Source organism: Dermochelys coriacea, chromosome 14 (assembly GCF_009764565.3).
Source record: "Dermochelys coriacea isolate rDerCor1 chromosome 14, rDerCor1.pri.v4, whole genome shotgun sequence".
Classification (NCBI taxonomy): Eukaryota; Metazoa; Chordata; order Testudines; family Dermochelyidae; genus Dermochelys; species Dermochelys coriacea.
In genome coordinates, this window is record NC_050081.1 from 20,141,461 (window position 1) to 20,153,713 (window position 12,253).

Genomic DNA, 12,253 nt, shown 5'->3' on the forward strand with positions numbered 1-12,253 from the left:
CAGTCAAACCTCTTCCCTAGCTAAAATCTGTCTACAATGCAGAAACTCTCACAATCAAACGTATGGCATTTTATTCCTTTTCCATAAAGATATGCTTCTTAATTGCAACCACGGGAGCTAGAAGAGTTTTTTTCAAAATTTTCACTCTGATACTACCTATAATGCATCTTCTGTGAGGTCACGGCTGGTCTTAATCTTGAGTAGAGATGGCTCTAGGGTAATTCTTTTGTTTTTCCCGAAGTCTCAACACCAAAAGAAAAAGCACTGCATTTGGCAGATGTGAGAAGAGCAGTTCAAGTATTCCTTAGTAGAATCAATTAGCTTAGTAAAACATCATTTTTGTTCTCCCTATAAGTTCCATGCATGTGCTTGAAAATATCTAAAATCATCCATTCTTAGGTAGATTCAACAGCGTTGCTGAAGCACATTCATCAGCAGAAGAGGCTGGTACCTCCTCAATGCTTCCATGATCAGCAGCCAGAACAAAAATCTGTAAAATGGCTACCTGGTCATCCATCATCACCTCACATACTTGACTCTTCATTCTTCTTCAGAAGAAAAATGTCAGCAGGAGGATGCCCTCATCTGTGGATTTAAAATAGATTAACACTACTTGGGAAAGGGTAACATTCTTCTGTCCCATTTGTCATTCCATCCCTACGTCCCAGACTGGGGGAAAGATTGTGATACAGAAATGTGCTAAAATGGGGCAAACTGTGGGAAGTAAGGATTTGCTGTTAATTTATACTTAAAATACAGCATATCCTCTCCTTCCCCCCTACCCCCCCAGTTTTGGAGGTATTCATACTGGTAGAAGAGTTGTGGCCAACCCCTGGAACATCAGATAAGATTTAACTGCCTCTGGTGTTTGTAAGTAGAGATACAACCCAAGTGTGTTAAGCTGCAAGAAGCCAGGTTCCAAAAGGAAATCATCATGTAACACATTAAGTCACAAAACCAGTTATTTGTTTGGCCCTTTTACTATCAATGTTTTCAGAACAAGAAAACCAGCTGCTGAAGTGATTCTTACTCCCCTGATATACATTTAGTTAATTTGTATAGCAACCAGAACAGATAAAGAAAAATTCTTAACGTTCTCATCTGGTAAATCACTCTTGTTTAAAGTGAAAGCTAAGCTTGTGAGTGCTGGTGTTTTAATGAATTAGGAGATTAAGAATCTTGTTTTACTATCAGTGTCGACTGCTCTTTGCTTCGTCAATGTTATGATTAAGCATTTCAAAATGTAGAGGGTATAAGATAATTAGTAAGAAAATTGTCTTGAGAGCCAGGTGAGTTTTAAACACTTGGAGACTCAGATGAAAGATTGGAAAGAAAAGTGAATCCTCCCCTTTGATAATATGATGTTCCTAATGTGTTTGGGGAAAAATTATTGCAAATACTGTAACGCAAATCTTTCCTTTAGTATCCCATCAAAGTCAGTAAGGTTACAGGGCAGAATTTGGTGCTTTACTACCTCCTCCTCATGTTTTCTAGCAATGCTAATTAAACATTTGGTAGAACAAATAGAAGTTTTCAAGTAAACTGCAAGGCTATTTTTATTTCTGCTAGTATTAAAGAATGACAATCCCACTTGCAAACCTACTGTGTATTACTAGTGGAGGAGTTTCTCAGCAGTTAAATCCAGTGACACAAACATTTTTCCATAGGGATGGGAGGGTGTATGAGAGAAAATACACAGCACACTCTACCTTTCTCTGAGAGCTCACCTCATAAAAGTAGAGGAAAAAATCAAACGTGATTAGATAAAACCAGGCATAACATTTGAATACAAGCCACTTGAACTTTATTTATCTTTTTGAAAAGCATGTCAGTTGAATCAACATTTAAAATATTATACATCTGTTTTTTTAAATCTAGCAGTTGTGATATTTACCATCTGTTAAAATGCAATTTACTTTTAAAACAAAGCCCTATTTTCCTTCAGTTTGCTTTGATTGATAACATGCATTCAGTTATTAGTTGGATTAAAAGTAGCTGAGTACCCTTCCTAAAGGACTTTCATAAGTTCTTCTTTTTTTTGTTTCCTGTATGTAGAATGCAGCATAGTGAAGCAGTCAGCGTTCTCTGTTGCTTTGAAAACTGAAGCGCTCTGGCACTTGCGTCATGAAGGAGGAAGTGATCTGTGCTGTGACATCTTCATAAAGTGGAGTCTCAGATTGAGCTACAAAATATGATTAACAAAATTAACGTGAAGAGTGAAAAAGCAGCCTGTTTATCTGTCAGTATCTCTGACCACAATATAAAGGCAACAAAGGTCCATTATGTTTTCAGTTCTTACATTTGTTATCTGTAGCCACAAGATGGCAGTTTGTCCTCATGATCTTGGTCATAATTGAAGTGCTTTTGAATGCCAGTGTCTTGCATTCCCCACATTAAACCTGAATTAGTGTCTCTCCTTGTGTATTATCCATTTACAGTTGTGGCTAATGCTTGTGCTCAAGACAAATATTTAAGATAATGTAACAATTCAGAGTGGCAATACTTAATGGTAATTAAATCTTTCATTGTTATCTTCAGGTAATACCTCTCTCAATAAACTTCTTTTATTGCCTTCAGCCCTGACTTGCAGTCTGCAAGCAAAAGCAGACAATCTTCATTCTGGGTAAGGTCAAAGCCTAAAATAAACAGAGACTGTCGAATAGTGTAAATGAGTGGTGACTTTGTGTTATAAGCTAGAGTTCAAGAGACATCAAGCAGAACCTCACTTTTCCAACTGAGGAGTACAGAGGTGATAGGTCAGTGCCCTTACTGTTAGCAATTTTTAAAAATCAATCATCCGTTATCAGCTAGTCACATTTCCCCTCAGCAGCCCCCTGGGCCTCTAAAATAGATCACAGGTTTCAGAGGAGCAGCCGTGTTAGTCTGTATTTGCAAAAAAGAAAAGGAGTCCTTGTGGCACTTTAGAGACTAACACATTTATTTGAGCATGAGCTACAGCTCACTTCATCGGATGCATCAAATAAATTTGTTAGTCTTTAAGGTGCCACACGTACTCCTTTTCTTTTTTGTAAAATAGATCAGTGATTGCAGGCTACATTGAGAGTTGACAGGATAAACCTTTTTATTTGTTGTTTCATGTAAACTCCACCCCCTGCATGTATGCATTACAACAATTTATAATAGATTATGCCAATTTATGAGCATGAAGAGCCAAATTCAGAGATGCCATGGTTATCAGGTAGAATAACCACATTTATTGTTCACTTTGTGAATATCAGAAATGGTTCTTTTTGAACATTTGTTCAGTTTTAAAAAAACTCTTGTTTGTTGTGACAAGCTTCAGTTCTCTAACTTCACCACCACATAAGTTCTCACACATCCAAGAACCTGGCCAGCTCTTGTGAATTATGAAAAACTAACTCCTGCTTGCTTTGAACTTAATGTTCAAAAATTAATTTCACAAAGCAAGCATTACAACATACTAAAATAAACTCTCAGTATTGGTGCAAACCAATTGTTTATCTGTGGTATACATGCAGCACAATCAGTGTTTTAAAAAATTAACTGTATAGTTGTATCTGCACAGATAATTAAAATAACAACCGAGGTCTCACCAAGCCATAGTTCTAGTGTTGGTAACAGTGATCTGAAAGTGGATGAGAAAGGACCACTGTTAAATGATGATACCACTAGCAATTTGCAACTGATGTGACAGTGCTTGAAAATAGACAGCCCATTGTTTTTCTGAGTGCAACCACAGGACACTGAAAGTGATGAACTACATAAGTCTCTGTACAGAGTGAATCAATTCATTCCGCATTTTCAAAATCAAAATTGCAATCAGTCATTCTCCATGAAGAGGCACCTAATAAGAAATGATATGACAGCTGATTTTTTTTCCCTATAGAAAGGCCAACTATAAAAATCCATAACTTAACTGCATTTGACATTGAGAAAACCTACCTCTACTGTACAGTGAAGTAAAAGTGAATGACAGGACAAGCACTTGTAGGATGCTCTGCTCCAACAAAGGGGGTAGGGAAACTGATTTTTAAGCTTATCTGACATACAACAGTAGAAGGACAAACAAAAGGATAGTACAGGCTCTTTTAGTATGGTATATAAACCCATTCAATTCTTTCTCTAGATTCACAAGGGAATTTCATTATATGAATGATTTTCAACAAGTGTATTAAATAGTTTTCTTCCTGAAGCAGAAGGGAAGGAGAAATATCCAAAACCTAAGGTGGCAAGATTTTCAATTTTGCACAAGTGAACAAGACCAGAAAATAGCTTTTGTTAATATTCATACCAAAATGACTTAGGGATAGATCTCAAGTACATACATGCTGCAAAGAAATGGCCCACTACCCTTGAGGATCTATCTTCACAGGTGTAGGAATGGCTCACACCTCATAGAAGGTGGCTGTGTAGAACAGAGGGTTTCAAACAGTGCGGTGAATCCCCAGAGGATCATTCCGGGGGTGAGCAGCCATGATACGCAGCTTGGGCTTCAGCCAGCATAGCAGGGGACTGAGCCTCCATCTCCTGACACCTCTTTTTGTCTGGATTGGGGGGGAGGGAGGCAACTCAAAAAGTTTGGAAACTGCTGTTATGGAGGCATGTTGTATAATCGCTGTTTGAAGTGTACCAGCTGAAGATGATGATTGACTGTAAGAATAATGTTGTGGCCCAGTTTGGCAGGTGGCTATATAAACCTGACATGATTCCTTTCCTTTCCAAGTTGACTCAGACAACCTGTTCTACTTCTGTTTCATTACCAATGCTCAGCCTGGTACTCCCATTCTTAGGATTTTTTTTTTTTTTTAAGATTTGCTATAGGGTATGTTCCGAAGTAGGAGTGTGAGCTGTGGCTCAAGGTCAAAATGGATAAAGCTCCAACTGAATCCCCACACTGACAGAAGCTTTAGTTTTATAAAGATTGTGGTATAAAAATATTCAATCAACATACAAAAATCAACTGAGAAATACCCTCTGTACTATGAACCTCAGCATTGTATCTTCAAGGTAATACTCCTGAAATGGGGTTAGCTTCACAGCCATGAAGCACAACCCCCTGTATTAATCCACAAAACAGGTATGACCTGGAAAATGATAGGACAAAGTACCCAATCCTGAACAGGACCCACCTATATGAGTGACAAATTTGGTCTCCATAGTTGTCACAATCGTTGGCTTTGCTGAGATTACCAAGTCTGGTCACAACTGAAATTCAATGAATAGACACCAATCTGCTGCAGCATAATAGTTAGGGATGCTGCTAATTGGAGTGAGATCAAAACACAGCCACTACTCAAGCAGGCTGGATTTAAAATGGCCACTTAGAGCCAGATTTTCAAAAGAGCTCAGTAGCCAATATGCTTTTAAATAATATGCAGGTCCAGAGATCTTTTGCGCAGTCACCTGTATATCAGTGGGATGAGTATAAAAATTGAGCCATTTCATCTCTCTATGAGAAACTGACAATGCAAAATTCTAGTGAAGGGATCTCTTTAAAATCTCTTTAAAATCTAGGCCCTAGGGGTTTAGTTACCAATCCCCTGGTCTGAGAGGCCAACACCACTGGTTTATGCACTATTTTAGAAAGAAAGCTGCAGCCACTTTTTTCATATAAATACTACATTCTGAGCAGCAAAGGATAAATACTGAATTTATAACAGCCTTTTCCTCAGCTTCTAGCTGGTAGGCAAAAGCTGCAATTTCAGACTTTTTTACATGTAACTGGGAAATCAGAAATATTTACCAGAAGCCCAGAACATGATCACTAACTGGGGAGGGCAATGAAATGGTGGTCTCAGTATTGATAATCTGTACATGGAATTATAAACACTGAAGCAGGAATGGGGTTCTGGGAATAAGAGTGAAGTGATGCACGTGATTAATCAATTCAAAAAAGCATGGCAGTAGCAGGGAAATGGAGACGCAGGCTCAAAGTTACAGGCCTCTTTTCTGAAAGGAACCATTATTAATCAGGAGTTTTTGAGGTGGGGAGGACTCTTCTCCACACAGATTTTATAATTAAATTCCGCACAGCTGATCAAGGAAGCAAAGGCAGCAGTACCCTTTAACTAAACAGAGTGACGGCACTTGCTGGAATTCTTTAGAATTTGAACTTAGCATATTTTTGTAATAAATTTGAGTATATTGATGGTATAACATACAGCTTGATAGGGAATGGCTCTGGATGCTGTGAGTCATTTCACCAGCTCAGACCAATTACCGTTCAAGTAGGCAACACTTGTTGTCCAACCTTGTATCATGCAGACTGAGGAAAAAAAAGTCAAAAGATAGCATATACTGTATGGCCCCTCAGTGCTATGCCATTCTCAGGCTGTCAAAATCACCCAACAAACAAGAAAGATGAACACAAAAGATAAAGATACTGATAAAGGAACAACAGTAAATCAGGCAACTCTTTATTCTGTGGTTAAATAAGTAGCGACCAAATTATCTGTTACTTAACCAGAGTAGAGATTTTCCAAAATAATTAGTGATTTTAGGTGGCGTACTCTATAAAGCTTAGAACTCTTTAAGGTTTTTTAAGTGCTATGCAATTAGAATCAGACCCGTCTACTGTGTCAAGCTGGGCCCCCAGAATCACTAGGTAAGGTAAATTAACTCTTCATTATGATAATTCACATCTAATAAACCACTAAGTGGCATCTTTCACTTGAGGGATAGTCTAAAGCAGAAGCTGATCTGAGGTTTAGTTCGTTCTTGAGCAAAGTTATAACTTGAGGTCCTCAGTGCAAGAAAAACATTACTTCTGTGTTAGCAAAAAGCTACCTATTTGTAAGCATACACAATAGGAGGCTGAGTGAAAGCTCTGAGCATCTATATACATTATCCTCTGGCTTCCATATCAGTTCCCATATATACTATATCCTAACACGCCTGAATCACAGGGATGCCATAATTTAGGGCCTCTTTAATCCCTCAGCACCAGCAGTTCACATAGATACAAAGCAGTAATGCAAAGATTTTACCTCAGGAAACAACAGCTGCTGTTGTCAGTAGCAGGAGATTAACCAACTCCAGGGAATGGCTTGGGGCCCCTGACCACTCTGGACAGAACCTGAGTCACCAAGGTCTCTAAACACTTTCATTGTTGTGAACATTTAAACTGATGTGTACATTGTTTGATATGGCTGTAATGTTTCCTTATGGTAGCAGCTTGCTCTGTAATCTAATGGATGGGCTACTTACACCAAGAGTATAAGCAGCAGTAACAAATTTTGTACACTTAAAATTAGCAACAAATATAGCACATTTCACTATTGTTTTTGTGATAATAAGCAGGAAGAATCACAATTATAAACTGACTACTAAGCCAGTAATGTGCCATATTAACAACTGGTAAATATAGATATCAAATGTATAATTTTATCCTGGCTTTAGAAAAGAATACATGATCAGAAGATATACATTGGGTGAAGTTCAAATTATTAACTATAAAACCTAACCCTCTCTGGACACAGTTTTGTTTTTAACATACACATCGCTCATGATATATAAAGCACCAATTTCACTGCTGTACCTCAGTGTTCAGTTGAAATGATGATAATCCAGTCCCTCTTTCAAATCTAGTGTGTTCAAGTTTTCTTCAAATGCTCCACCTGTCAGATCCTGTGGGATGAGAGACAGCATTAGTTCATTCAGGTGAAATGAAGAAAAGCCCAGTTGTTGATCTAAAAATTAATAAAAGAAGAGTTGAGAAATCTCTCTATCTGTGCATACATCCTCCCACTCTTCTAAAATTATTGCATTAGTTTAGAAACTCATGAGCCTAGACAGCTTATTTCCAGAGAATAGAGAAAGCTTTAAAAAAAAAAAGTTTTACTTGTATCTCTGAGTTCAGAGTCTGGTTTGTTCTTTCCTTCCCGAATTGATTCTGGATCAATCCCCAAGGCACCCTCCCCCCGCCAACCCTTGGAAACAAAAACCTTGTAGCTCCAGAGAGAAATACTGGCAGCTTTCAGACTCTTTTTTCATCCTCAGCTCATGGGGTGAAAGCCGGCATGTTCAAGAACTTTTCCAAGCTAGCCCTGGGGGGACGGTCACCAGTTCAGACTGGTGGCAAACAACTCATTCTAACTGCTAAGTACAAAATAGGTTTGCACTGAAATCAGCTCTGCAGAGGACTGTGTGTGAGTGCTTTTTTTAAGTACATGCATTTTAAGAGACTGGAACGAGGATGCTATTTAACAAAATAGTAATAATTGTGGATTTTGCATAATGATGTGCTTGTCTGATGAAATACACCTTTGATCAAGCAACTGGCATATTAACCATAGTTACAGGTGTTTCCTTCAAATCCTTTTTACTGTCTGGACAGAAACTTTGTATTTTTGTTCCACGCACAAAATTGCAAGGCAGTGATACAGACTCAAGTGAAATAGTGATGTCATTAGGTAAACATACCAACCTCAGCATTTCTGATGTGATACTTCGCCCTCCTAGAGTCTTTAATTTCACAAATCTTTAAGCTCGTCATAAATAATTTATTAATCATGACAATACCCTATGATGTAGGTAAGGGATAAACCAGGATTGCTGCAGCCTCCCTTTGAGTGAAACACAGCAGCTGTGTTAAGAGCTTTAACACCACCACTACGAAATCGTACAGGAAAGAAGTAAAGCATAATACGTACAATGAAACAGCCGGAAGAATTCCAGGAGGCAGAATGTTCAACTGTCCTGGTCAAAATCTGATGAAAAAAATTGCTGTGGGATCTTTAATGACCACAAACTATCAGAACCTCAGCTTTACTTCTCACCCAGCTGAGGGCATCTCCTGCTTCCCATATCACTGAGGGGCAGTCAAGGAAGAGTGACATTAACAGAATCTCTTACAAACATAACTTCTCATAGCATATAAGTGTTCCCAGGAGATCTCCCATTCAAGCAGCGAACTGCCCTAATCCTGCTTTAGCACGAGATGTGAGAATGCTAACAAAAGTATCCAAGTAATGCTAATGTCATATCTATAATCTGGATCATTGCTGCCTTTGGGGAAATAAATGTTGGATTCTGTGAGCATCAATAAAGTGGTGTTACTCCCTCCTTCCATGTTGCTCCACTTCTCAGAGGGTCAGGTTTGTGGTTCTGACTTTTTAAAGAACAACTCTTCATTCTTTCTCCTGCTTGAACTGACAGATGAAAGGAAACATCTGCAGGCACATTGCTTCAGACCTCAAACCCACTCCAGCGAACTGTGTCTCAAAATCATATGGCTCTAATCACCTTTTTTTCAGTTCTTCCACTTTAGCCTGCATGCAAAAGTATCGAGAAAGCTGCTGCTGCGCCATTTCAGCAACATGGTAATCACAAGCTCTAGTGCTAGCATTTATTGAACTCTGATGCTTTCTGTGCCTGAGAGTGATAGACTGGTAACTAAAACATAATTTACATAGCACCTTTCATCCCAAAAGAGTCTAAAGCAATTTACAAAGTGCTCAACAAAATACTTAAGTAGGGTATAGGCCACTCACCACCCAAACACTGCTAGCTCTGGGGCAGATTGTGGCAGCTGGACACAGCAACACTAAACCATTTAGGACAGGAAGTACAGACTATCACACCCAGCTGGAAATGTGAAATAAAATGAAATGTGGCTATTTACACATGGACACTAAACACAGAAGTGAGAAGCTTTTTTTCAAAGAAGTCCTTGCTTTACAAAAACAACGTCCAATTGCTCAAAACTGTTTGACAGGTTCATTACGTTTCTTTAGAGATTGCTGAGCTGGGGTGTTGGGAAAGGCTCTTTTTGTGTGCGCGCTATCCATCTCCCATTCCCTTGGAGAGACATCCCTCCTCCCAACTAGAGGGACTGCTGGTGTGCCTGTTCCTTGCACAAGGAACCAAGATGTGGGGGAAGCTGTGCCCTCTTCCCACTGGCACATCTAGGTAAGGGCCAGGCACAGGATACAGTTAGCTCCTGTGCCACCTCCCCCTGGTATCCAGTCATTGCCACAGCATCTCTCCTCCCACTCAGGAGACAAGGTAAACCCCATATCAACAGTGTGCGCTTTATAAACAGAGCAGACTCTTCCCCTTCTCCAGAAAATCCCACTCTTTTTTAAAAGACCAATAGCTTCAGGGTCCTGACTCTCTCATTTACTCAGCACCTGCTTCACCTATTGCAATCAGTGGTAGTTGAGGGCACTCAGCAGTTTGATGGACTGGGCTCTAGTTTTGCAATTCACTTGAGACCACATATGTCAGTGGTCTATGTGCAAGACTCCCTGCTCAAGTTAATGGGGAATTCTACATAAGAATGTATGGCTAAGTTATGACCCATGGTCTTCATCTCTCCCAAGCCAGGACAGAGGGAGCTGGATGAGCCTCCCACTGCATGGTCAGAGTTCTGGATGTAGGTTTATTTTCAAGTTCTGTTTTGTTTTTTAAAACTCAGATGTTAAATTAAGCAGGGTGGTTAAAAGGAATCCCATCATTCCCTGAGCAGCAGGTTGGGGAGCTGAACAAGGCATGGCTTTACACAGCTGAACTAAAGCAGGAAGCTGCCAGGAAAACCTACTGTATTTCGCACACTGTAGCTTTTGGCTTCTTAATTGAGATTTGAAAGTAGAAAAGCCCTTTTTACTTCAAGCACTTGGAATCCAACCTGAGCCACAATACTCTGTGGAATAGAACTGGAGCAAGAAAGGGCATGCTCCTCTCTCCTACTTTGGGCAAAGCAAGAAAAAAAGAATGCAAAGCTGTAGGTGAAGCAGGTTTTCAGGTTTTGGAATAGAATTTGGACCATCAAGAGCAAAGATTTTATTCTCACAATGAGCAAAACACACCAGTTCACACACACCCCTTTTCTACCTCCACAGAATTGCAGCTGTAGCTCTTTGGCCTAAATGTGCTGAAAGCTTTTTACAAATGGAGCAGGGACTGCATAGTGTAGCTTTTCCTTTCAAGGACTAATTTTAAATGTTAATGACAAATAATACCAGCATAAGCCAGAAAGGTGCTGCTTGCAAAATCCAGTGAGCAAGCAAGCACTATACTGAGTAAATGGCAGTCATGGAAATTCTACAAAAACAATCCATTTATTAAAATTATTTAATCTTCTCACTTGAGCAGGCACAAATTAGGCATGTTTTGCAACAGCCAAAATCTACACTGGAACCGAAAACAAGCTCTTCTTGTCCTGGGTCGCAAAAGAAAGGAAAACAAGCCTATGGAATGTATTCTTGTACAATATTTTAAACAACAGGACAAGTCTTCAGGAGAAATGCCATCTCATTCCAGAGCACAGGATACTGGAGCCCAGCATGCAGAGACCTTGCCATGATCAACTCTCTCTCCAGAAAAATCTATCAAACCTCTATGGTACTTGATGCACCTGGAGACAAAGGCACCTCAAAAATGTTATCTTCCATTTTTAAATCAATGAGGCCTTAACATGGCTGAAATTATGGAGAGAAGAAGGGGCCTGCATACTAAAATTATGTGAGACAGGGTATTCTTCTCCAGATGTCAGGACAGGCTCTAGGAAAAGGGTGAATGCCAGCTCTTGAGTAAAGGTGAACCTGGCCCTGTTCCAGGATACTGACTTATGCATTGTGGCAGCAACAGTTAAAGGACAGAAAGAAAGCTGAGAGAGAGAGATAGCCCAACATAGAAAGGATTGATCTTGCAAATAAAATAAACAGAGGAATATAGAGGCTCTCCATACAAAAAGTAGAAATCTGTGCAGATTAAAGGATATATAGTACTGAGGGCCTATGGCAGCAGGAGAAAGAGGCAAAGGAAAGCAGCATCAACGGAGAGATGCTTTGGAAGGGCTGCTACATGCTACTAAGGCCTCACTTCAGGATTTAAAGGGAAATCGGAGACAGGCCTCAGACTATATTGCATTGTACTGTACAGTCCTACCTTATTATGCACATTTCATTTATTTAGTTTCATAGTATGTATACATGAAATTTTCCTTTATATTATTATTGACTAGTCCATCTTATATTAGTAAACATAACTTACTCCATATTCCTGAAAAGATGCCAAGAACTTACTACTTCTCTGAAAAGTCACTCTATAAATGGTACTGTGGGCTTCCATTGCTTACTGGGTCTCTCTGGCTATAATTCATGAGCACTGTTTACAAGTACAGTAAAAGGAGACTCCTGACAGCTCTGCAAATTCAGACTGGAATGTGAGAGCCATGGTGGGGTTTTTCCTGCTCATGTATCAGGAGATTCTGAAACCTAATTATACAATTGCGCAATCACACTGTTTTCATTAGCCTTCACGGTCTGCA

At 39.4% G+C, this 12,253-nt stretch overlaps 2 protein-coding genes across 11 annotated transcripts in view; one reads left to right on the forward strand and one right to left on the reverse strand.

Moving 5' to 3' along the window:
* The window catches only part of TBCD (tubulin folding cofactor D), a 292,421-nt gene extending 289,752 nt beyond the window's left edge, over window positions 1–2,669 (forward strand). For all 5 annotated transcript variants that reach the window (XM_038372287.2, XM_043497516.1, XM_038372284.2 and 2 more), the window contains exon 40: window positions 2,056–2,669. In XM_038372287.2, the coding sequence (XP_038228215.1) occupies window positions 2,056–2,067 (12 nt within the window). In that variant the 3' untranslated portion in view covers window positions 2,068–2,669. The remainder of the gene's footprint in view (window positions 1–2,055) is intronic.
* The window catches only part of B3GNTL1 (UDP-GlcNAc:betaGal beta-1,3-N-acetylglucosaminyltransferase like 1), a 320,641-nt gene continuing 310,175 nt past the window's right edge, over window positions 1,788–12,253 (reverse strand). For all 6 annotated transcript variants that reach the window (XM_038372289.2, XM_038372293.2, XM_038372294.2 and 3 more), the window contains 2 exons: window positions 7,520–7,608; window positions 1,788–2,182 (listed from right to left, as the gene is read on the reverse strand). In XM_038372289.2, coding sequence (XP_038228217.1) covers window positions 7,528–7,608 — 81 coding nt within the window. In that variant the 3' untranslated portion in view covers window positions 1,788–2,182; window positions 7,520–7,527. The remainder of the gene's footprint in view (window positions 2,183–7,519; window positions 7,609–12,253) is intronic.